General features: G+C 46.5%; 2 protein-coding genes across 2 annotated transcripts in view; both read right to left on the bottom strand.

Annotated features, from left to right (window-relative positions):
- Window positions 1-3,910: 3,910 nt before the first annotated feature.
- Window positions 3,911-6,347, bottom strand: RPLP1 (ribosomal protein lateral stalk subunit P1). Its single transcript, XM_004611709.2, has 4 exons — window positions 6,160-6,347; window positions 5,999-6,073; window positions 4,270-4,387; window positions 3,911-4,027 (listed from the first exon to the last, which is right to left on the bottom strand). Exons 1-4 carry the CDS (start codon window positions 6,229-6,231, stop codon window positions 3,948-3,950), a joined length of 345 nt encoding a protein of 114 aa, XP_004611766.1. The 5' UTR covers window positions 6,232-6,347; the 3' UTR covers window positions 3,911-3,947.
- A 5,869-nt stretch (window positions 6,348-12,216) lies between these two features.
- The window catches only part of KIF23 (kinesin family member 23), a 43,293-nt gene continuing 30,362 nt past the window's right edge, over window positions 12,217-25,147 (bottom strand). Inside the window, exons 16-24 of the mRNA XM_055133831.1 lie at window positions 24,061-24,218; window positions 23,167-23,340; window positions 22,704-22,883; window positions 22,108-22,420; window positions 18,153-18,403; window positions 16,622-16,704; window positions 16,368-16,446; window positions 14,328-14,398; window positions 12,217-12,781 (exon numbers count right to left, since the gene is read on the bottom strand). Coding sequence (XP_054989806.1) covers window positions 12,766-12,781; window positions 14,328-14,398; window positions 16,368-16,446; window positions 16,622-16,704; window positions 18,153-18,403; window positions 22,108-22,420; window positions 22,704-22,883; window positions 23,167-23,340; window positions 24,061-24,218 — 1,325 coding nt within the window. The 3' untranslated portion in view covers window positions 12,217-12,765. The remainder of the gene's footprint in view (window positions 12,782-14,327; window positions 14,399-16,367; window positions 16,447-16,621; window positions 16,705-18,152; window positions 18,404-22,107; window positions 22,421-22,703; window positions 22,884-23,166; window positions 23,341-24,060; window positions 24,219-25,147) is intronic.

A 25,147-nucleotide genomic window follows, 5' to 3' on the forward strand; every position in this document is an offset into this window, starting at 1 on the left:
CAGGCCCGGAGTGCTCGACCCGGGGAGCAGGGCCCGTGACGGCCGTGCCAGCAGTGGGAACGTGTTCTTGGCTCCAATCAGGTACCACCTTTACATCTCTCAATATTAGCTCTGGTTCAATATTATTCCCCAAGGTTCTGGGTAGGAGACTGAGACGCTTCAGCCCTCTCGCCAGCACTCGCCACTTCCTTGAAGGCCTTGTTTACACAAGCTTCTTGCTTTTCCAAGGAAAGAAATATTAACGTGGTCCAAATCTCTGATCCATAAACCTCTCGGGCTCACAAGCCCTAGTGCAGCCGCTGACCTAAAACCATTTCAAAGAATTCTCTGCCAAAGAGGAAAAAAAAAAGGTCAGGGACTCCACTCTTTATTAAATTGATGGGTTTCTTTCTTGCAAGAGTATGTTCACGGCACAAAACTGCAGTGAATCCCATGAGTCATTTGTTTAATTGCTGAGATTGAGTCTTAAGTGGACATGGTAAAGCAGTGAGTCACAGAGCCGGGGAGATTAAAATGGAGCCATGCATGCCAGCTCCCCAGACAATGCAAACTTCCTCCCATCCCTAAAGTCAAAAGAACATTTTTTTTAACATGAGGCCAAGTGTATTTCGGGGAAACTAAAGGCCATGAAGCCTCATGTGTCTTACAGGAAAAGCAGAGGTGGTGTGTTCACATGTAGCTCCGTGGGAAAGCACGTGCCTGGACTACACGAGGTCCCCGATTCCACACCAGCAACCCCCACACACCCACTCGCACACTCACACTTGCACCTATGCACAGTCACACACACACACACTCACACAAACACACCCCTCGCCCACACGCACTCACACACCTGCTGGAGTGGTTTCCATCCGGCCGTTTCCTCCTACAGCCCTGGAGGGACGCCGAGGGCATGGCGCGGACCACACAGCCACTCATGGTTTTTGTTTTCAGACAAGAAGTGAACTTGAGCGTATTAAGAGGAAAAGTCAAATGTGCTAAGTAAATTACACAGCAGGCAAGACCATACTAAAGAGCACTTGGCTTTCCTCTTGGCCAGGTCGCCGGTGACATGTAAACATGCCTTTCCTCTCCACGGTGTCCACTGACTCGCTCCCGCAGGCCGGCTGCCAGGCCCCAGCCGGCCCAGCCCGGCCCAGCGGCTCCGCTGAGGGATGAGACCAGCGGAGGCCAACTAAACCAAGCCGCCATTCCCACCATCGGCCACCAGGGGGCAGCACTGAGCCAACAGCTGGCGAGGAAACTCCTACAAGCGGCAGCTTTCGGCACCGGGCAATTCTGCCTATTTACTAATTTCACTACTCCTGGAAGTCCCGTCCACCTATTTCCACAAACACTGAAGGGATATAAAAGCAGCCCCTCCAGTCAGAGAAATCATTTCCCCCGTTCTCCTTACTATTTAAAGGGATGGCCAGAGAGACAAGAGAGTAGGTTAGGTGCTTGCCTTGCATGCAGCCACCCCAGGCTCCAGTCCTGGCATTTCATCCAGCTCCCTGAACCCCGCCGGGAGTGATCCCTGAGCGCAGAGTGAAGAGTAGGCCCTGGGCACAGCCAGGTGTGCCCCCTAACACACACAGCAACAATGGGTCAATCCTCCATTAGAGATAGGGGAAAAAACCTATGGGGGGGGGGGGGTGTCCACACCTGTGGTGCTCAGGGCTTACCCCCAGCAAGCTTAGGACCATATGGGGTGTTGGGGATAGACCCTGCCAAGGCAAAAGCCCTACACGCTGTACAAACCTAATATTTTTCTGAACAGGAACTGTGCTCAGTCTTTTACAGGTACCATCTCATCTAATCCTACAAGAAAATGATGTGGTAAGTGTCATCACTGTCCCTGCTGTGTCAATGAGAAGCCAAAACACAGAGGTCAGGGCCAAAGACCACACAGCCCTATGCAGGCGGAGGGACCTGAGTCAACTCGGGCACTGGTTTCTGGACCTCAGAAAACCTGCCGTCTGTAAGAGTCATACTCTTACACTCGTCTCCCTGCACCCTCAGGCCCTCCCCTGCCCAGTCTCAGCCTGATGCCCTGGAGTGTCCTCAATGTCCTAATTGAGCCAAAACTGCTTTAGCTCTGGTCAGATTTCTTCCACAGCTCCGAGTACAGTCGAGTTTCTCTCCAGGAGAGCCCGGCAAGCTACCGAGAGCATCCCGCCCGCAGGGCAGAGCTGGCAAGCTCCCCGGGGGCGTATTGGATATGCCAAAAACAGGAACAAGTCTCACCGTGGAGACGTTACTGGGGCCCGCTCGAGCAGATGATGAGCACGGGAAGAGAGCTACAGTGCTACAGAGAAAGAACCACACTATCTCCCTTTAAAAGCCGTCTTAGGAGGGACCCAGTGATAGCACAGTGGGTAGGGCACTGGCCTTGCACAGCCAACCGGGGCCAGATACCCGGCACCGCTTGACGCGACCCCCAAACCGAGCAAGAGTAAGTCTCCTAGGAGCCGGAAAGGAGGCTCGGTGCCGGAGCAGACCTGCGCGCAGGCAGGGAGGGGCGGGGCGCGTCACGGCTTACACCAATCAGCAGCCCGGTCAGTGCCCCCGGGGCCCGCAGACCGCCAGGCCGAGCGAGGGCTGGGTTCCTCGGACCAGACGCTCCCGGCCCGGTTCCCGTCCTACCGCCAGGACGGCGGCTGCCCCGCGCTGCCGAGTCCCCCGGCTGTGCGGGAACGGGGAGGGGAGCAGGCTCACTCGGCCGCCACGAGCCCTGACGTCTACATCGCTGCGTCCGCCCCAAAACGCAGCCAGTGAGTGCTCGACCTCCCCGCGGAGACTCACGGTAAGTCAGTGCTGCACTAATCCTAAAGGACTTGGGGACCAACTTGGAACGCCCCCTAGCGGCCAACGGGGCTCGGTGCAATTGAGCTCTACTTCCGCGGCGCCATGGGAACGCCCTTCCCTAGCCCCGCCCCCACCCAGAACAGGCGCTGATTGGCAAACGGCGGGTTACAAGTCCCGTGCGCGTGCGTAGCCATAAGATTCCGTAGCACGAGCCCTAGTTCAGGGGCTGAGTGCTTCCTCCGCAGTGGTGCGACTCCGGTTCGAAGCCCTGAGGATGTCGCCTAGGATCTAAAGGTCATTTTGTAGCTTAGTTGTGCCACCTGAGAATTCCATCACCCCGCGGACAGTCTAGAAACACCATGCTCTGTGGAGGGGCAAAGGGCTGGAACATTGGAATGGTTCCCGTGGGAGCCCTGCGTGGTAGGCTGAGGCCAGAAACCAACTAGCTTCTAGGCCTCATGCTCAACTGGGTACGGTCTCCACCTCCCAGACCTAAAGACCCAGGTGTGCAAGAGGCCTAGCTCAGCTGGCCCTGGGTGCAACCCAGGCATCCTACATGGCCAAGGATGTGCCCAAGCCCGTGGAACGCTCTTCAGCCAGGACTCATGTAGCACCAGGATCTCATACATGCAAAGTGTGTGCTCTATCACAGGCCCCAGGGCAGGTGATGGGAACTGGACCTGATTGCCCACTGCAGGAGGTGGGGCTGGGCCACACCTGGCTGTAAATAGGGTACAAAGCCAGGCCCCCAAAATGTGTATTAGTGAGTCACCCATGAACCTACCTCGGGGACAGGAAAAGACTTAAGTCGAACTATTTCAGTTCCAATACCTTGGTGACCAATTAGAAACGTGAAAGCAAAGCTCCTGGCAGCATCAAGCCCAGGGAAGAGAACTCAAGGCCTAGACCTGGTGCCGCAGGGGGGGGATTGGTGCTCTCCTATCCTGCTGGCCCCCACGGATTCCAACTTACCGTTCTGACTAAGAACTCAGACCATAAGACTGCTGTCCAGACCTGGAAGACCTGAAATCCACACAGCCCTGGCCTCAATTATTCCAGTCCACTGGAAGGCAGCTTCACCAAGCATGCCCCCAGCCCAGAGGCAAGACCAACAGTAGCCAACAGTTCAGCTTTTTATTGAGCATATTACAAAAGGTCTAGTCAAAAAGACCAAAACCCATGTCATCGTCAGATTCCTCAGATTCTTCTTTCTTTGCTTCCACTTTCTTCTCCTCAGCTTTAAGAGAGAAACAGAACAAGTCAGTCACACCCCTCTCAATATTCTCAATCCCAGAGCCTTGGGGTACCTTATTTGTATTGTCCAAAACACTATTTCTTCCTGAGCAGCCCCATCTAGTCGTTTGCTATAGGCCTCTGCCGCCACATCCCCCCCCCCCCCCATAGTGGCAGGGTCTTTCTTCCAAACAAGCTAGCAATCTGCCTGTAGGACACCTCCCAGCACACAAGCCTCCTTCCTACCTGGTGCAGCAGCGGCCGAGGGAGCAGAGCCACCTGCAGGGGCAGCCCCTGCTGCGGGGGCAGGCCCACCAGCCCCTACATTGCAGATCAGACTCCCGATGTTGACATTCGCCAGGGCCTGCAACACACAGGCACACAGGTACAGCTGTGTTCCATCCTTACACCCCCGTTTCCCTGCTTGACTAGGAAACCAATGGTTCCACCTGGCCGGTTAACAAAAAGCCTTGCACACCCCTAAAACATGTAAACATATATTTACTCTTTCTAAACCAATGTTACCGGGGCTGGCACAGCGGATAGGGCATTTGCCTTGCAAACAGCCGACCCGGGTTCTATTCCCAAGCACCACCAGGAGTAATTACTGAGTGCAGAGCCAGGAGTAACCCCTGTGCATCGCCGGGTGTAGCCCAAAAGGCAAAAATAAACAAATATATGAATATTCCCTTCAAACTTTTAAATAGTCAGGTCTAAGTTTAGAAAACTTGGTCACATTGTGATGGTAGTTATCACAGACTGACTTATCTGGCATGCAATTCAAAGGGCTTGGCAAGTGCTAAGTCACTTCTCAGCACACATTGCTGATCCCTCCCCATTCACCCATTCGCAGTGACCTTCCACAGCCAGGGGATACCGGGAGTGTCTTTGGGACAGTGTTCGAATCTTCTGCCCCATTTCACAGGCCCAGAAATTGTGGGTGCTGCCAACAAAGCTAAGATTGTTTGTGGGAGTGTGTTACGTTTGAGCACATGGGGTTATATTTAGAGCAGGGCCTCTAGTCCGGCCCACCTGCAGTCTCCCAACAAGTCTTGACATTTGCTCACAATGAACGCATACTCTCCCAAGAGAAACGCAGGCGGGGAGGAATAAAGACCAACCCTCTAGCCACTGGACTAGTGAGGACCAGATACAAGGAAACAACAACCCCAAATGCACTCACCCCTGGGGTTTGTCTGTGGAGCCAAAGTGCCAACCCGGACCTCACGGGCACTCCATGTTCTACCGCTGAGCTATATCCCTCCAAGGGGTTTTGGGAAAGATTTCAAAGGGCTACGAAATATTTTACGCCATTGCACTAATTTAACGAAAGGCCTGGATGGATTTTATGTAGTATGTTCTTCCGTATTAAGCTCAACGGTGATTTTCTGGGTGCCTAGAAAGAAGACCCCTATAAATGAATATGGGAAACCTGAAGCAACTATTTTGGAAAATATCGGGATGCTTTCTTTTAGTAAGTTGGGACAGAGCTGCTACCTGACCCAATAATGCCATTTTTATAACTCTGTTCATAAGAGACCATTCGTTTAAAAGAAACCTGGGGCCCGGAACAATAGCACAGCGGGTAGGGCGTTTGCCTTGCACGCAGCCAACCCGGGTTCGATCCCCGGCATCCCATATGGTCCCCTGAGCACCGCCAGGAGTAATTCCTGAGTGCAGAGCCAGGAGTAACCCCTGAGCATCGCTGGGTGTGACCCAAAAAGGAAAAAAAAAAACCTGTATGCAGCTCACCGTTTTGTGTTTACTAGACCTAAAATAACCCAAGTATCTAAAACTCTTACTCAAAAATCAGTACATTTAAGCAAAAAACCACCATAGTTTAAGGCCAAACACTGCTAATTTTACCCACGGCAACTGGAGGGCAGAGAAGCCGGAGGGGCACTCCCGAGGGCGGGTGGGCGCGGGCCGAGCCGCCCACTCACGCCCCGCCGGGGGCGACCCCGCCCGCGCTCACCTTGGCGAAGAGGCCGGGCCAGAAGGGCTCCACGTTGACGCCCGCCGCCTTGATGAGCGCGTTGATCTTGTCCTCCTGCAAGAGAAACACGCGGTGTCGGCGCGTCCCGCCGCCCGGCCCCGCCGCCCCGCACGTGGCCGCCGCCCCCGGCCCGCACTCACCGTCACGGTGACCTCGTCATCGTGCAAGATGAGCGCCGAGTAGATGCAGGCGAGCTCCGAGACCGAGGCCATGGCGCGGTGCTAGTCGCCGGATGAAGTGAGGGTCACCCCAACGCGGCCTTAGCTTCCTCGGAAGGACCGAGCACCTTGGAGGCAGCTGCGGAAGAGGGCCCGCGCGCCTGCGCCCGGCCTCTTATACGGCTCACGCCGGCCAATCGGCGGCCGCGCGGGCGGAAGAGGCGGGGCGAGAGCGGCCCAGCCGGCCATTCGTGGTTCGCGTTGGCGGAAAAGGCGGGCCGACAGCGGCCCGCCCGGAAGCGGAAGCGCCGGCGCACGCAGCTACCGCGGGGGAGATGGTCGCGGGTTCCGGAAGCTGCCGAGTGCGCCGCGGGCTTAACGCTGGCCGACCGAGAGGGTCTCGCGCGGTCCTCGTCCGTCGCCCGTCTACTTAAACTGCGGCGCTACTTCGCGTTCACCCAAGGGCGGGCCCGACACCCGGCGGGCCGGAAGCCAGGCGCGGCCACTAGGGTGCGAGCAGTGGCCCCGGAGGAGACGGGAGAGCTCAGTGTTGCCGTGGAGACAGCCGGGCGTTAGCCCCCGACGCAGGGCGACGCTGCGGGGCGTTCCTTAACGCTCGGCGAGGCACGTGGCGAATGAGGGTCGTGGGTCACAGGCCCGAGTTACCGCCTGGGGGCGCTGTGTTAAACCCCGCCTCGCGCCCGCAGGGAGGGGCGAGTGTTGGATACGTGATAGGAAACCGTTTTATTCCAGACCATCAGAAAGAGAGAAATCTTTGAAATTCGTGCATCACTTCCCTTTTGGAATTTGTCTATTTTCCATTTCCCACTGACCCCACAAACTGTCTTTTATTCAGATTAAAGCTTCTGTCGAATGTCCTCTGTTTAGATTCCTACTTAGAGCAGGTGTAAACAATCTTTGTAGACTCAAATATTTGCCACAGGTGTGAACGTATCATAATATCCCAAACTTAAACTTTTCTTCTTCTTTGGAAAACATGAAAGGTTACATGGGTGTAACCTTGTAAGGGAGCCCAGGAGAAAAGGTCTTACGAATGTGATGGAGAGTAACTGGCAGTGTTACTATCATAACATTGAACCCCTGAAACTTGAATGTTTACACTCAAAGTTATGTCACCTCAAATAAGTTTTTAAACAACAGACTAACAAGTTTTCTAAAAGTAAAAACTATTTTTTTGAGTTTTCATCCAAATTTAGGAATAGAGTGGAATTTGGGTGGGAAACGGTTATTGGAAGACTTAAATCTCAAAAATGGTATATTTAACAACAAAGAGGTAAATGAGATATATAGATATGCAGTAAAATGAAATTTTGTTCCATCTTAAACTTTACTTAGAAACTTAATTTTAAGTAAAACTTCACAATATTTTGTTCCCCAAGTTTTTTTATAACTACAAACCAATCTGAATTTTAGAATACAGAAGAAGGAAAATTACCTGCATGCTTAGTTGTCTCCAAGTAACAGGATTTCAGTCAAAATCTCATTAGAACTTCCAGTGGAATTTGACCTCTTGACCTTAAACTTCAATGGAAGAATTAATAACTAAGATATTATGAGAGGATTTGCTGTAAATGTAAATTCTTCTGAGATTTTGGTCTGCATGATTTCCTATGTCTCAAACAGAGGCATTCAAATATATGCATGGTGAATGAATTCAGTGAGTCAGTGACACACAAACTAATCAACATACAGAGAGCCCACACTCTCACACCATTGGGGCTTGGTATGGTCCGAGCATGATCTTTTAAATGGTGGTGGTGAAATGTGGAGTTGAGAGGGAGAGAAAGCGCAGGGCAGAAGTAGCTAACAGGCTGTGCATCTGCTTTGCATACCAGAGGCCCTCCGGGTGTGAGCCCAAAACAAAAAAGTACTAGAACTTACTAGAACTAGAACAATACATTTTCTATGCAGTTAAGAGTGTGTTTATTTTCTTTAAAGAAGTTTTAAAAATACATTTTTGTTTGTTGCTTTTGGGGTCACACCTGATGATGCACAGGGGTTATTCCTGACTCTGCACTCAGGAATTACTCCTGGCGGTGTCGGGGGACCATATGGGATGCTGGGGATCAAACCCAGGACGGTCGCATGCGAGGCAAATGCCCTACCCACTGTACTATAGCTCCAGCCCCTAAAATACAATTTTTAGAGGTTAACATGCACATAGGAAACAACAAAAAACAAGCAAATAATAGTCAAAATTAAAAGCTGACATGTCTGACATGTCCTTCTATTTCCTGCTTTTTTGTTTGTTTTTCGGGGACAAACCCCCTTTGTACAACTTGGGTACATATAATCTTTAATAACATAATGCTGGAGCAATAGCATATCAGATAGGGCATTTGCCTTGCACGCAGCCTACCCGGGTTCGATTCCCAGCATCCCATATGATCTCCTGAGCACCACCAGAAGTAATTCCTGAGTGCAGAGCCAGGAGTAACCCCTGTGCATCGCCAGGTGTGACCCAAAAAATAAATAAAATAACATAATGCATGCTTAGTTTTGTAGGTATATAAACAGGACATAGGGGTGTATATTACAGAAAGTAAAGCGTTTGCCTTGCACACCACAGACTTGGGTTTGGCCTCTATGTTCCCCCAAGTCTTGCCAGGAGTAATTCCTGAATGCAGTGGCAGGTATGAGCCCTGAGCACAGCCAGGGGTGGTCCCCCCAAACAAAAAACAAGCAAATGAAAAGACTGCATGGTTTTATCTCATGCTTCTTTATACACCATGAATAGTTATATTTCAAAATGAGTGGGGTAATTTTTCAGTTTTTCCCTCACACAACAATGTGAAAACAGTCCTGTAAAATTTTAAAAGGGTGAATTTACTGTGGGATCAGTGTATGTAGGTTTTTGTTTTATGGCACATCAAACACAAGGAAAGCCTCACACATACGAAATGAATGCTCTACTACTCAGTCACATCCCTGGCACTGAAAGTTTTTTATATTCATTTCTTCTTTTAAATTTTATGAGTTTTTACTCACATCTCTTCTACCCCACCCCTTGTTGTGAAGACTGGGGGTCACACAGAGGCTGTGGTGCTTGCACACTCCTTGACCTGTGTTTGTGCACACGCTTGCTGGCCTGGCACTTGGTTGAGGCATGCAGTTTGCGGCCATGGTGCTCATGTAGCTCCCCATGGATTGCACTTGTAGCCTTGGATTTTTCCCTCATTGAAGTGTTTGTCCAGAGTCACACATTTTTTCTGTGTCTGGAGGGAAATCATTCGTGCTGCCAAGGGACAGTCAGCAGAGTTGTCAGCCTCCAAAGGCACCGCTGCCTCGACTGTCCCTGGCACCTTTCAGCAGCTGAGCACCGGGGTCCTGGACTCAGGATCGTGCGCTTGAAAGGCAGGTGCTCTCGGCACTGTGCTATTCCTGCAGGTCCAACAACTGTGTTTACTTCTGGTTTTCTGGTTTCTAGTCTTACATTCATCTTGTTTTTAATATTTGCGTAGGGTAAGATAGTTATCCAAGTTTGTTCTTTCCCATTGTCCCCATTGCCATTTATGAAAAAGACTGTCCCTCAGCAAGTATGCTTTTGGCTAGCTTCACACACACACACACACACACAGAGTCTTAAGGGCTTTCCTATATCTTTCCATCAATGCTTTTTATTGATATTTTGCTTTAGCTGTCTAAAATAGCTGGAAATCAACTTTGGACTTCTGTGGCTCCATATAAATGTCAAGGTTAAAATTCCAGAAAACTCACATTGAAGTTTTGATGAGTATTCCATTAAATCTTTAAATTGCTTTCAGTAGTATAGCCATTTTCACAATATTCAGTCCCCCAGTCCAAGAGAACAATATCTTTTCATTTATTTTCTTCAGTTTCGCTTACCACTACGTTTTTGTTTTTAGTATTATCTTTCACCTCCTCGGTGAAATGAATGTATTTCTAGGTATTTTACTCCTTTTGATAAATGGGATCATTTTCACTTCTCTTTCAGACAGCTTGTTACCAGTAACTAGGAATGCAGCTGATTTTTATATAGATTTTGCATCCTTCTACCTGAATGAATTCACGTATTGATCTAAGAGCTTTCTGGTGGATTCTTTATGGTTCTGAGTTTTGTATTGTTTACGAAGAATGAGTTTTCCTTTTCAATTTGGAGACCCTTCTTGGGGAGGTGGAGCTCTCCAGGGGTGCTGGGAGCCATCAGGGCTATATCAGGGGTACTAGGGAGGCCACAGGTGACAGGGACCACCCCAGGCCCTGCGCCGGTCCGCAAGCGCTCCAGCCTTTCAGCTACTGTTTTGTGCATTTCTTTTTGCTTGGGGGCCACATCTGGCAAAGTTCAGGGGTTGCTCCTGGTTATGAACTCAGGATTCATTTTTGGTAGGTTCAGAGGCTCAGGAGATGCCGGAGATGAAACCCAAATTGGCTGCATGCAAGGCAAGCAACCTACCCACTGTACCATCAGTCAGGTCCCCATTTTATCCTCTTCTGCCTCCTTACTTTTTCCCTGTTATTTCCTTTCCCTATTTTTTTAAAATTTATTTCTACTTTATTTGGGCAAGGAGGGTGGGGGTGCACAGCCAGCGATGCCCAGGGTTCGCACTTAGGAAATCACTCCTTGGTGCTTGGGGAAATGCCAGGGATTGAACTCAGGTGGCCGTGTGCAAGGCAAGCGCCTTATCTGCTGTGCTCTCTGCCCCCTCCTCTTGAGGTGGGGAGGGAGCTGGACCACGCCCAGTGGTGCTGAGGGGTCATCCTGGATCTGCAATCATGAATTACTCCTGACGGTGCTTGGGGGCATCATTTGGAATGCCAGAAACCAAACCTGGGTGGGATATGTGCAAAGCAAGCTCCCCACCACTGTACTGTCACTCCAACCCCTCAACTAGGACTACAATACACACATAAGACATGAAACATGAATTCCAATTTTATGCTGGATGAAAGTGAGTGTGGACATTTTGTCACCGAGTATGATGCTAGCTTGACAATATGGCTTTTATTATTTTGAGGTGAATTTCCTCTTACCCACCTGGAGACATTTTTAATCAAACATGGGTGTTGTCAGTTGCCTTCTTTAATGGCTCTTGGCGTGGCGCTAGGGCTGCTGGTGGGATGAGCTTCCAGAGTCCAGCATGACACCCTGTGTTGCAGGAGGACCCTAATCTTGGCTCATGCTGCTGGGAGCTTCCCCAGGCCTCACGCTTCCTTCTCATTCTCCCACAAATGGGCGCCAGCTAAAGGCAATGGATGGATCTGGGCATGGATGTTAATGACCATCACACAACTTTGCATGTCTTAGTGCTTTTTATTCCAATTTTTTGGTATACCTAAATGCCATAAAGTGTATATATACAAAATTTAAAACAGCTTCTAACATGGTATTGTTAATGGCCAGTGACATCTGTGCTTCAATTGTCAAACGTGTCTAACATGCATTCTAGCAGCTAATCAGTAGCAGCATTTGTTTTGTTTACAAAACCTTAAATACTCAGAATCGGGAGCAAGAGATCCTCCACCCATTTCCCCAAGTCTCCAGCTGGTACCACCATTCAGATCACAGGGCTTTTTCTCCCAGGAGGTAGCAACATGATGCCCACCATAGCCTTGCCACCCGACTCCGACTCGGCACCAGGCTGTTTCAATGGGCGCCCCAGGGGTGGGCAGGTGAGAGACACCACCCCCCACCCCAAGGGACCCAGGCCAGGCAGCTGACAACCTCCAGAACCTAACAGCTGCCTCCCTCAAGGCCGCTCCCCACATGCTCGGGCCGAACCTCAGGTACAAGTGAACATATTCCTGGACATGAGACACTCCCTACCCATTCTCCATAAGTGCCACACCACATTTGATGGGGTTCAAATAGTCGGCAAAAAATCATAGAGGGAAATATATATATATGTGCATATATACATATCTTCAGATATATACACAAAAGCTCACCTCATTCAACCTTTAACAACACGTTAGTGATATCCTAAAGGTCTTAATGGCACCTGACAAAATAGAACAATCTTCACACTGTTGCCTCTATGGATCTTTTTTGTAGCATTTTCAGCGGTTTTTCATAATAGACAAAATATATTATTTCGGTTGTGCTTTGGGACAGGGATTAGGGTTTGGGATAGAAACATCCCGAATTTGGTGGTGGGAAGGTGTAATGGTGGTGGGATTGGTGTTTGAATATTAAATGTAATCAAAAATTGTGAACAACCTTATAAAATAAAAAATATAAAAATACTCAGAGCAAGAAAAGTCACAACCAAAAAATGAAGTGTGATCTAGATATATTCTTCCTTAATCAGAGAAGACAAACTTTCATGAATTAGTTTATCAAGTATATAATAAATATACAAAAATATTATAAGAAAGCAGTTCATATAGCAATAGACAAAGTCGTTCTCCACTATTAATATTAAATACGGCAAGGCATGTCATGAAGTCTCTCAAATCATAGCTGTCTCGGAACAGCAGGGGATCTTTGATCTAGGCCAGTGTGCGGTGTGCTGAGGTACGTGAGAGGCAGCAAAGCTAGTCCAGCATGGTTCCGCAGACAGACAGCACCAGCGCAGATGGAAACGTCTCACAACTGAGATGGTCAGTTCATGGCTTCTTGCGCCTAAAACATGAAAACCAGAACTTGGTATTGAATTTCGTAATTGGGAATATGTTTATAGTAATCTTGTCTGTAGAACACCTTTAAGAGAACTCCTGTTTGATCAAGGGGAAAGTTAAGCCCTTTCGAATAGTCTGAAAAATAACTTAGGAAAAAAGTTTCCCCAGTATTATTTTGTTGTGGTTGTTCTTGGGCCACATCCGTGACCAGAAGGGTTGCTCCTTGTGACACTGAGAAACTATCTAAGGAGCTAGAGATGGAACAGGGACTCACACATGTAAACATTCACTCAGCCCTTTGAGCCTTCCTCAGGCCACAAAAGTCCTGTTTTGTTTTTTGTTTGTTTGTTTGTTTGTTTTCTGAGATTTAAAATCAGGTCCCAGAGCAATAGTACAGTGGGGAGGGCATTTGTCTTGCATGCAACCAACCAGGGTTTGATCCTTAGCGCCTGGTCTGACCCTTGAACCCACCAGGAGAGATCCCTGAGTGCAAAGGCATAAGTATGACCTGAGGAACCCCAGCCGTGTTCCCAAAAACAAAACAAAAATAGGACTTCCCATCTTTATTCTTTGCAATGATGCTTCCAAATTGCCTGAGAAATACATATATTTAAAAATGGATTTGTGGGGCCAGAGTGAAAATATTGCAGCAGATGGGGCATTTTCCTTGCACACAGTGGACCCAGGTTCAATCCCCAGCATCCTATATGGTCCCCAGAACACTGCCAGGGGTAATTCCTGAGAGCGGAGGGAGAGTAACGCCTGAACACTGCTGGGGGTGATCCAAAAGGCCAAAAAAAAAAAAAAATTTAAATTAAAATGGATTTGTATTGGTTGGTCTTTGAAAGAGGTTCTATTCAAAAGGGAATACCCTGCCATAGTGGCAGTGTGGGGTGGGGCGGGGAGATGGGATGGGGAGGGTGGGAGAGATGCTGGGTTTACTGGTGGTAGAGGATGGGCACTGGTGAAGGGATGGGTTCTCGAACTTTGTATGGGGGAAACATGAGCACAATAATGTATAATTCATTTCAAAAAAAAAAAAAAGAAAGAAGTTCTATTAACATAGGGGTTGGTGGGAAATAGAGCCGACTCGTGTAAATCTGGATAGATGAGGGGTAGGTGGTTCTTTCCCTTACTCTTTTACAACACATCCTGCTGTAAGAGGCCCAAGAGGCAGGACACGGGAATGAATCAGAGTTGCCAACTCCGACTAAACCAGAGGATCTCCGTTCAGCCTCTGAGAGCTCTGAGCACCAGGCAGAGTAAGAGCACGTCTCCTGTCTCAAGACTCTTCACCTCTCTAACTGCTCCTCTGCACCTCCTCAGTCCTCAGCCCGCTGCCTCTTGGAGTCTGTCAGAGGGCCTGACCCACCACCACTTATTTCCTCTCAGAAGAAAGGTGGAGGGTGGGGCCAGGAGTGGCAGCATGAATAAGCTTTAAATGTATGAGGCCCCCGGCACCAAAAAAGGAAAAATTTTAGGAAGTGGCTGGTGAACAAAGGGGTGTGGCGGTGGAAAGACAGAGAAAGGCCCAGTCCATCGGTACTCACTTGGGTTGTGCATGGTGCTGATACCCAGGTCCCAGCTGAGAGCCTGCTCTCATCTCCACAGCCACAGAGCACTAATGGAAAAACACAGGTCAGTTCCCCTCCCCGTCAAGCACAGCCTGGCTAGGACGGTTCAGCAAAGGAGAAATCCAGTACTGCATTCTAGTTCAGCAAAGACTCCGTGTTGCATGAGCAGCCAGACAGTATTTGCTCTGCACAGGTCACAGAAGCTGACAGCAGGGAGCGTCTTTAGAGAGCCAACAGGTGAGAGTTGCTCTGGAGAGAGAGTGGCCACGGCCAGCAGCTGGCCTCTGGGCCGTCATCCTTCCAGCAGATGAGACTCATCAGGAGTAATGGTTCCATATAAGTTCCTATCAATTCTTATCAAGTCCTCTGAGTTTTTCTAGGGTAATACGCCCACTTGACTCTGCATCATCTCCCTCTACCGCCAACTCCGGGCTTTGAACGGAAAGGAAGACAAGAGCCAAGCAATGAAAAGGCTCTGGGGATCAGGCAGGAGAACAAACGAACACTTTACATTTCACAAACACTTGGTTTGCCCTTTCTCCCTTGCCACAGGGAGCTTAGGTTTATCGGGTACCCCCCTCACAGGGCTCTGGAGACACTCCCACTCCTGTTTATCCATAACCTCTTCTCTGTGCTCTCCTCCCCAGCCAGTTAATCACCTTTTCCCCCTAATCAGGTTCTGTTAACTTGTAAGGTCAGATCCTTCTAAGGACACTAAACTTGTAAGTTAAATACTGCTTTTCTCCTCTTTTGTCTTATGCCTAATTTACTTTAAAGCAATGTCCTTTTTGTATGGACACAGGAAGACATTTATATTATGCTTTTGCAATTTGGGAGTTCGCTGACTCCAAATAATATTCACTCCACGGCATCTGCTTTCTGGACTTAAGCCTCAGTTGTCTTTACTTCCTAGCATCCCAAAAGCAGGGTCCCAACGAGGGACTGAATGGACCCAGGACAAGCTGTAAGCTACTCTGGCATTGAAATGGGCCAGGCCAACTGCCATAATTCTTTCTTTTTTTTTTTATTTTTGGGTCACACCCGGTGATGCACAGGGGTTACTCCTGGCTCTGCACTCAGGAATCACCCCTGGCGGTGCTCAGGGGACCATATGGGATGCTGGGAATCGAACCCGGGTCGGCCTCGTGCAAAGCAAATGCCCTACCCGCTGTGCTATTGCTCCAGCCCCCAAGTGCCATAATTCTTAACTAAAAGTTAAGAGCATGGTCCTGAACAAACTTTGCCATGACCCAAAAAAGGTAACTGGATAAGGAGCCTGCTGGGCTTAGGAAGACTAAACTGGCCTGAGGACTGAGGTCTGGAATATATAGTGAATGTCCTTAGGAAGAACCAAACTTTAAGCTTGATGTATCTCTTACTGTGCTCATACAAAATGACATTGCTAGAAATATTAGAAGTAAATTTACTACAACTATTTAAGCGGATTACAACTGAGGAAAGAAGAAAGCAAAACACCCTGGATCAAATCCCACCCTTGAGCAGATCTCCTAGTACTCTGCATTAATCTTGAGTTAATCTCCTGGAGGAGTGGCCTTACCTCTCTTTGTTGATTTGTTAATGTTCAACCCCACCTTTGTATCCACACCCTACATGATTTCTATATAAACTAGGCTGGAAGAGTGGGCAGGGGAGCGAGGAGGAGGATGAAGGGGAGATCCAGAAAGAGAAAAAAGCAGAAGAATCAGGAGAATGGAGAGGAGATTGGAATAAACTGCAACTGACACCAACCAGCCTGGCCCTCCTTCCCCCCTCTGTCCTCCCTTCGCCATCGGCCGCCCCGGGGTAGGAGAAATGTCGCCGAGACCACCGAACATAGGCAGCGGGGAGAGAGAGCCACTATGCGGGCCCCCTTTGTAATTTATTTTTTGAATACACAACCTTACACTCTTCAAATAACGCCTGTACTATGAGGCCAGCCTGTGGAACTGTGCTGTGTGCTCACACGGAGGCCCCCTGCACCTTAGCAAGCAGACAGGTGTTCAGTGTTCATCCTACCCTTGTTTCCACATCGGTCCACTCAGACTCGGTCCCGTCTGGCGGGGCAGGCACTACTGCGGAAGATCTTCGTTTCCGACTATAAAAATGGGGAAAAACAACACGACAGTTACTTTTGAATCTAAGAACAGGAGAATTATTAGAAACTAAGAAATACCCCCCCTTACACACACTCCTTTGGAGAATCAGTGATACATTTTATAGGCTATTTTGCTCCTCAAAAATGAGCAGCTAAAGATTTGATGATTACTCACCCAGTTGGTGATTCTTGTTTTAATGTCTCAATATCCGTAAACTGAACAGACTGTCCACCGCCCCTTGTTTTATAAACATCACCCTAAAGCCAAGAGAAAAGCCACCATCCCGTTATCGTTGAATACACCCAAATAATAAACACAAATATATTCCAACTCGAACTTAAGGCTCAACCCTTTTATAGAAACTCCCATCGGCAAAACCAGATGGTACTAAGGAAAAGACAGTTAAATTTGAATATATATCTCCTAATATATACATATATATATTCTATAATATTCATTACTGCGGGGGAAAACTTTGTATAACTCATAACTTAAATTTAACAATGCTATTTAACAATCCTATCAAAGAATCTGCTAGAAATCTTGAAATACTATAAGACATTTTCATACCACCCTCCCTATATTAAAATAAGAATACTGTTTTAGCTATAATTATAATAATATCCATCCTCTAAATTAAATTTAAAGAGAAATTTTTGTTCCGCTTCCAGTCATCCTTTACATTGCTGATTATTCATCATCTATGATCACTGGAAAATTTTTGTACAGGCAAGCAAGAAAAAGGACTATGGGTAGGTCAATAATAAGTAATTTTTTTCCCAGCTGTTTGGGTCACACCTGGCAATGCTCAGGGGCTACTCCGGGCTCTGCACTCAGGAATTACTCCTGGCAGTGCTCGGAGGACCAAATGGGATGCTGGGGATGGAACCCAAGTCAGCCGCGTGCAAGGCAAACGCCCTCCCCACTGTACTGTTACTCTGGCCCAATACTATGTAAATTCTGATAGATCAGTTTGTTGTTTCTTTTTTTTAAATCTTGAATTGACAGTAAGGCATAAAACAAAATATCTATTTTAAATAGGTACTAGATCTGGGGGCTGGAGCGATAGCACAGTGGGTAGGGGGTTTGCCATGCACGCAGCCAACCCAGGTTCGATTCCTTCGCCCCTCTCGGAGAGTCCAGCAAAGTACGAGAGTATCCCACCCACACAGCAGAGCCTGGCAAGCTCCCCGTGGCATATTCGATATGCCAAAAACAGTAACACCAAGCCTCACAATGGAGACATTACTGGTGCCCGCTCGAACAAATTGATGAGCAACGGGATGACAGTGATACAGTGCTACTAGATCTGGAGTTTTGCTGATTAACCAGCAAATTGAAGCTTCATTCAGCAGAAAGTGGATTTAATTCTTTTTTTTTTTCTGCTTTTTTGGGGTCACACCCAGCCATGCACAGGGGTCATTCCTGGCTCTGCACTCAGGAATTACCCCTGGTGGTGCTCAGGGGACCAATGGGATGCTGGGAATCAAACCCAGGTCAGCCACTTGCAAGGCAAACAACCTGTGTGCTATCACTCCAGCCCCCAGATTTAATTCCATTTAGATTTACAAGCAGCGACTGAATTTTTCCAAGCAAAGCCAGGGCAGACAGAATTCCTATTCTATGTTGACAGTGCTGTGTTCATGCAAGGAGGAGAGACATGACCTTCCATACATGTGCTTCTCCTGGTCATGCTTGCTTTTACCTTTATCAGCTTAGTCTCAATCTCCCCATCGGAGGCTAGTTCCTGGTGGGTCAGCATGTACTTCTCACACTTAGCTAGTGCCTTTTCGTTTGCAACAGAGACTGTGATGGCGTGAGGGACATGTGGCTGCATGACTGTCTCAGTTTGCACGTTAGAGGCAGGCTTATGATCTACCCATCTGTCTCCCGCAGAGCGTGATCGCCTGTGTCGGTGACGGATTGGTGGTGCAGTCTGATCAGGTTCAAAGAGGAAATCAAGAAACAAGCATAACCCAGAGTTAATTTACGGGTATTATTAGAAGTGCAGCAGGTTGGGCTACTTGACAGTTTTCAAAAGCTAAACATGTTAATTATTTGATTTACATATTCCTTTTAAACACAAAAATGTTCCTTTCTTAAAACTCTTGTATTTTAAACAAACCAACAAACATAAAAGCTTGTATCTATTCTACCAGAGAGCTTCCATTTCCACAAAGAACAAAAGGAAAAATTTGGGGAACATGAACAGACACCCGTGCTTTCAGGGAGCATTCAGGACACAGTTCACTTTGCATTCTCAACCAAAACTAGTATTTGTACTATATTACGGAGTAATATATTAGTTCCACGATTAGGTAAAAAAGTTTGCTAAGATCAATTAAAGTTCCAAATAAGCCTCTGAAAGCATGATTCTAAATTAAAGAACACATTCCCTATATAATGACCAAAATAAAAGTATTGGGGGGGAGTGGGGGGGTAGGGGGGAAGGATGCAAGGGGGGGCGGGGCTAGGCACTTGGACAAACCCAGCTTGGGCCCAAGCACTGTAAGACTCGAAAGCATCTGCCATGTGGCTTGTTTAAGTGGGTGGCAATAGCAAAACAAATGCACAAAGCTTTCCAAAAGCTAAACATGTTCATTATGTGATTTGAATATTCCAGTACCACAGAGCCCTCACCTTCAAGTGCTGGCCCAGTTGTCTGAGAATTACAGGCTAAGCATTTTAAATCTTAAAACTTAATGGAAAGTTCAAACATAATGACTGTGTGTGTGTGTGTGTGTGTGTGTGTGTGTGTGTGACTCCCCTGTGGTGTGTGGGTCTGGGTGTGACTCCCCCAGTCTCCAAACAGTACTTTCTTTTATTTTTTGTTTGGTTTTGGACAACATGGAACTTAGGGCTGAGACCTGGCTCTGTGCTCTTGGGTCCTTTTGGTGGTACACGGTGGTGCAGGGGGGGTGGGGGGGGGGGACGGACCATATGAGGTGCCAGGAATCTAAGCAAAGGTAGCCTCGAGCAAGGGAAGTGCCTTAACCCCTGTACATCTCTCTGTCCTTCCCTCTAACTATGTCTTAATAAGGTCTCCAAGAACCAAATAAAGACTATAGTAGCCATACAAAATACTAATTGCCTCTAATCAAGTGTCATTAAAATCTGAAAAAGCTTTATATATTTATATATACATATGTATCAGATATAGGCTAAAAAAATCTTTTATATGGAACATAAGTATTAGTTCAAAGCAATGAATTATCTTTGCAACTATGCAAATATCTTCTGCTTGTAAAACTCAAAGCAAATAAAATAGTCCAATTTGGGCTGGCTAAAGCTGGTCAAGAACAAAGGTCCCAATTTCAAAATGTCTGGAAAACGAGCACATTCTCCTTCTGTAAGGAAGAAGTGAAGCTCTAGTGAGAACTCAAATCACGATACCACAGACACGGGCAACAGAGTTTGCCACCAAGTCTCCTGACTCACAGCATCCCAGAAACTTCCCATTCTTAGTATGGCACGATGGATGCAGGACTGAGAGGTCTGCCTCTCAGGACACACCATGAACAAAGGTGGCAGTTTTGTACAACAACTTAATTATTACATTCTGAAACGGGCTTCAGAGAGAGGACACTTTATAATTTACCATCATTTATACAATAAATGTATTAAAAATTTCTCATTGAAGAATAAGTTTAATCCACTTGACAGAATTTTTAACTGAAAATCATAGAAGCATAGATGCTAGCCTAAACTTTCACTGCTGCACTTCTAAAGAGACTGTGATTTTAAGTAAGAAGTGAAAGATCTCTAGTAAATCCTCTTAATCTCTCGGAGTCAAATGAAATATTATATCCATGCTGACCAGGCATGTGCAGGGCCTTAAAGAGAATTCATCTAGAACTTTCATGAAATAAAGTGGATTTATTAGAGCTGATCAGAAAGACCATACTTAGTCCCCTAAAAATATTTCATTATTTGCCAAGTAAATAATTTAAGAGACTTAGAATTGCCTTAGTAAAACCCTTGATAAGAAATTCATCACCATCCCTTAAAAAAAAAAAATTAAAAAAAAAATTCATCACCATCCCTTAATAATCAGGAATACAGGCCACCTAAATGAGATTTGTCTGAACCCTATATTATACAACCAAAAATCTACAGCAAATATAAGATTAATTGGTTTAGTTAAGCTTATGTTAAATGTACATTCACAACATTAATCTGGTCCATTGAGATTCAAAGAAACATTTTAATTCTTAAGAAGAATATAAATACTAAGAGAGCATGAATTTGTTCACATGCCCTGGAGTGAGGCAGAGCCCATGTAAACTGAGTTCAAGGTCTTGAGAAGCAATTTACTAGATAAAAACCTTTAGGAGTCACCAAACCAGGTCCAGAGGTTCAGGGGCTCTTCCTGACTGTGCTCAGGAGTGATCCCCGGCAGTGCTCGGGGAAACATTTTCGGATTGAACTGCGTTTGCCTGTAAGACAAGTTACCCCCGTACTATCTCTCCAGCCCCTGTCTGATTCTTGGAAAAAATAAAGTCAATGTCATAAAATATATAAATAAAACTTTTTTTATGAGGGGGACTGCTGGTGTCAGGGGGAGAGCTCAGTGGCTAGAGGCACAGGTCCTGCGTGGTCCTTTGGGCGTCCCTGATTGTGGCCCCAGTGTTCCCCAGCAGACCAGGCCTGAGCATCCAACTTCCCGGCACAGTTAGCCGTCTCCCCAGGAACGGTCCCCAGGCCCCCAGGAGAACAGCTTGGAGCCCCCTACTGAAGTTAAAAGGAGGCATACTTTATTTTTAAAAGAAATTAAAGGGGCCTGAAAGATAAATACAGCAGGTAAGGTGCTTGCCTTATACACGGCTGACCTGGGTTTGATCCCTGGCACCCCATGTAATCTCCCGAGCCCTACCAGGAGTAATCCTTAGGTAGAGAGCCAGAAGCCCTGAACACAGCTGGGTATGGTCCCAAAACAAAACATACATAAGAACCATATTAAAATAATCACGGATTAAAAAAATCATTGCTGAGACAATGGAACAGAGTAAGACTGTATATTAGAGGATCCTGATTTAATACCAGGTGTAATTGTTTTGGGGCCACAAACTGCGGTTACATAAGACAATGGCATTTTTAGGGAGATAATGTCATGAAGTCTTTTACTTACTTTCAAAAGTTCAAGGGGGAAAGTTTGCAATATCTGCATAAAGTAAAACAGGTAAATCTAGGCAAGGGGAAAAGATACAATATCATTCTTTCGGTTTTTCTTTGGTTTTCAATTATTTCAAAGGAAAAGTCTGGGAAGATAACTCTAAAAACAAATGCTCAAAAGCAGAAAAAAAGTAATTCAATTTGGGGAAGGAAACCAAAGGGAAATGGGACATGTGCACGGAAGACATTCACACTCCCGGGCTTTGACGATGCTCATCGGCACTGACCAGGCTGCGTGCCCAGTGAACACACGACTTCACTAAGCGAGGGGCAGCATTTCTGCGGCTGACTGTTTTGTTGTTTTTTGTCTCCCAGAGGAATAGCTAGGCCTCAGTTTCAAGCAGTTGGATTTTGAATAAAGAAAATTAGACCTTGTTTACAATGGGCTCTCTTACCAGCTCTATTACCAGTGGGCTCTCTGAAGCACAGAACACAAAAGCAAGATTAAAATCTACTGCTACAATATGTAGAAACAATGCTGGCACTAACCCTGCGGAGATGATCCTCTTCTACTTCTAGCTCATTCCTGAACGTGGGAACCACCTCCCTGCCTTCAGTCCAGTACATCCCTCGCCTTCTGTCTGACACCATACAAGTTTTACTTTGTCCTGGCTCCTGCTGCCTACGCCTCGCAATGGATGTGACACTGACAGGCGTGTTGTAGGAGGGAATTTTCTGCTCCCATTCGGAAATACAGGAAGCTACAGAAATGCTGCTGCAAGAGTTAGAGCGCCTATGTGGCTGTGGCTGGCTCATGAGTTGCTGGCCGTTCGGAATCTGAGCAATATAGTTACTAGAAAGCTAAAAAAATCGAAAAGAAATGAATGAGCAAGACTGAACACTGAAACAGTTACTTTTCTATATGCTTAGCACACAAAGAGACACTATTTGTACTAATACTGCACTAAGAATTTTTACTACTAACAAAAATTTGGAATAAACTTTCACTCAACTTGTGCTTAAACTACATTTTAAAACATGTGTAAATGTGAGAAATATAAACATAAAAAACTGGTTCTCATAAAAACAGTGATTTAATTGGAACACATCTTCCCTTGTACCCATTAACTGCAGGCACACTTACAGGGACTGGAGACGGAGAAACAGATCTCTGAGTGACTCTTTCTCGGTCCCGCTCCCGAGAGGGTCTCTCTGGCTTCTCGGCTTTAGGCTCAGTGACTATTGCCTTCAATTGTTTCAGCTTTTCGTCTTTGACCCAGAGTTTGTTTTGCATCTCCAGCTGTTTGGCTGCCACCCGACGTTCCTAGAGGTTATCAAGGGCAATACACAACTTAATTCAGTGATCACAAACAAGCACACTGGGTTACCTCAACATCTGATTTCCTAAGGAAGACATGTTCCAACTCTTCCTGTGCTATTTATGTGTCAGAAGTGCTGATTCCCGTCATGGATTAGAAAGGGCGTTTCCTAATGAACAGTGGCTACCACTGCTATAGACCAGAGCCCTGTTCGACAAGGACGGGCTTTCAGAGTCTGACCGTCTGAATCACTCTCGCTCTCGGCAGCACTGCAGGGCCGACACTCACGCATTCCTTCTCCCATTTCATCGTCGTTTCTGTCACCATGCCCTGCAACCTAGCCTCCAATCTCTTCTTATCGGAAAACTGCCGCTGAAGTTTTTGATTCTGTGTTTCAAGTTCCTGCTGCAGATTGCGTTTATCTTCTTCATATATAGTAGTTGTTTTTTCTAGGATTTCAATCTGGAAAGGCAGACATATTCAATATTGGCGATGTAAAATATCGTGTAGTTAAAAGTTATAATTAACTTCCTCTGAAAACTATCTTGTCCCTAAGTTTAATGCCTAAAACTATTATTTAAGCTATCTTCAGAATAGACTCCTGGGTCAGAGATACAGTACAGGGGTGAGGCACCTGCCTTGCATGCAGTGAACCTAAGTTTGTTCCCACCACCCAATATGGTCCCCAAGGAACAGAGCCTGGAGTCAGCCCTAAGTATTGCCAGATGTGGCCCCAAACCAAAATTAGAATATAGACTACTGTGCTGGTTGAGATTGTTTCTCTCCAGAATGAGTATATGCTCCTAAATCCTCTGCAAATAAGAGAACATATATTGCAAGTTATAGTCAAAAAGCATATTGTAACCAAAGCTAAACTCTGAAAAAGTCTCCTAGGATCTCCCTTGTTAGGGCCAGAGAACCTACTCTTAAATTGCTGAAGTGTAACTCATAAAAAATTATCCCTCCAAGCATTTCACTCACATTTCCTGTTTGGTTGTTTTTTGGTGTTTTTTTTTTTGGGGGGGGGGAAAGAAAGTGGAGAATACAGGATAGAATATAAACGTTATAAACCAAATCATTAACTCTCAGAAAGCAGTGGTTACAGCCCCAGATAGCAAAACAGCCAAGTCAGAGACCCATACTAAATGGCCATTATAACAGCACCCAAAACCCAAAACTAACCTTATATTCTAAAGTTCTGTTTTTCTTCTCCAGTTGTTCTATTTCCAATTTCTGTCCTGAGATCACCTTTTCTTTTTCATTTAGTTTTCCTTGAATGTAGTTTTCTTTATTTAAAACAGTACTGTCAAATTCTTGCAACAAAGTTTTAAAATGTGTTGCTGAAACAAAAGCATACAGGCCAAGTTTACTCTAAACTGTAGAAAAATGAAATCAACTTTGTTTACCAATACTACTGAGTGGCAGTAATCAGAAAACAAGGGCTGGGGAAATGGTACAGTGGGTATGGCATTTACCTTGCACACAGCCAGCCTAGGTCTGATCACGGGTTACACCATAGGGCCCCTACCTCACGCGCTGCCAGGAGTGATCCCTGAGCACAGAGCTAGGAGTAACTCCTAAGCACCACTGGTTATTCCCTCCCCCGCCAACAAAGAAAACAAGTTTAGAAGCAAATCAAAAGACTGCTTCTCAGTTCTACAAAAGACATTCACTGAAACTGTTAAGGAAAATGCACTCTTTCCTTTTGCACTATGATATCCCCTTTCCAATTATCAAATAATTGGCTTCAGAAATAAAAACACAAAAACAGAGCTAACACTAGATTAAGATCAGTTAATTCCTAGCCAAAGTCTGGTTGTGTGACTTGTGCAAACTATTTATCTTTCTGGGCACATTTCCTTATTTTAAATGGGAGATTAAAGACCACTCATCTCACATCTTACATAAAGCTTCCAATGAACTGATGAAAACCACAGACACCTACACTATCTGGGGGCCAGGAAGTCGCTCAAAGAGTCACTACTTCTACCAAGAGTGCAGCTCCTGAGCTGGGTGTGCCCTCAAAACAAAATCCAAAGGAGCAGTAGATGCATTTACAGAGCATTTACTCTGCCCAGGCCGGTCACTATTCTGACTTCCACACTGCCACTCACCCGCTCTCACAACCTTAGAGCTGAGCAATTACAGTTCACATTCCGCAGGTAGGCAACTAAGAGCCAGAGGACCAGGTGATTTACCCAAAGACCAGATTATTGACGATGTTAAAAGCCTTTCAATTAGTGGTAGGAACATTTACCTGTTAACTCTA

This window comes from Sorex araneus, chromosome 3, assembly GCF_027595985.1.
Source record: "Sorex araneus isolate mSorAra2 chromosome 3, mSorAra2.pri, whole genome shotgun sequence".
NCBI lineage: Eukaryota > Metazoa > Chordata > Mammalia > Eulipotyphla > Soricidae > Sorex > Sorex araneus.

Coding starts and splice junctions, on each gene's coding strand:
- RPLP1 (XM_004611709.2), bottom strand. CDS start 6,231: ATGGCCTCGGTCTCGGAGCTCGCCTGCATCTACTCGGCGCTCATCTTG. Junction 4,388..5,998: donor GGCCCGGCCTCTTCGCCAAG/GTGAGCGCGGGC, acceptor TGTGTGTTGCAG/GCCCTGGCGAATGTCAACAT. Junction 4,028..4,269: donor CTCGGCCGCTGCTGCACCAG/GTAGGAAGGAGG, acceptor TCTCTCTTAAAG/CTGAGGAGAAGAAAGTGGAA.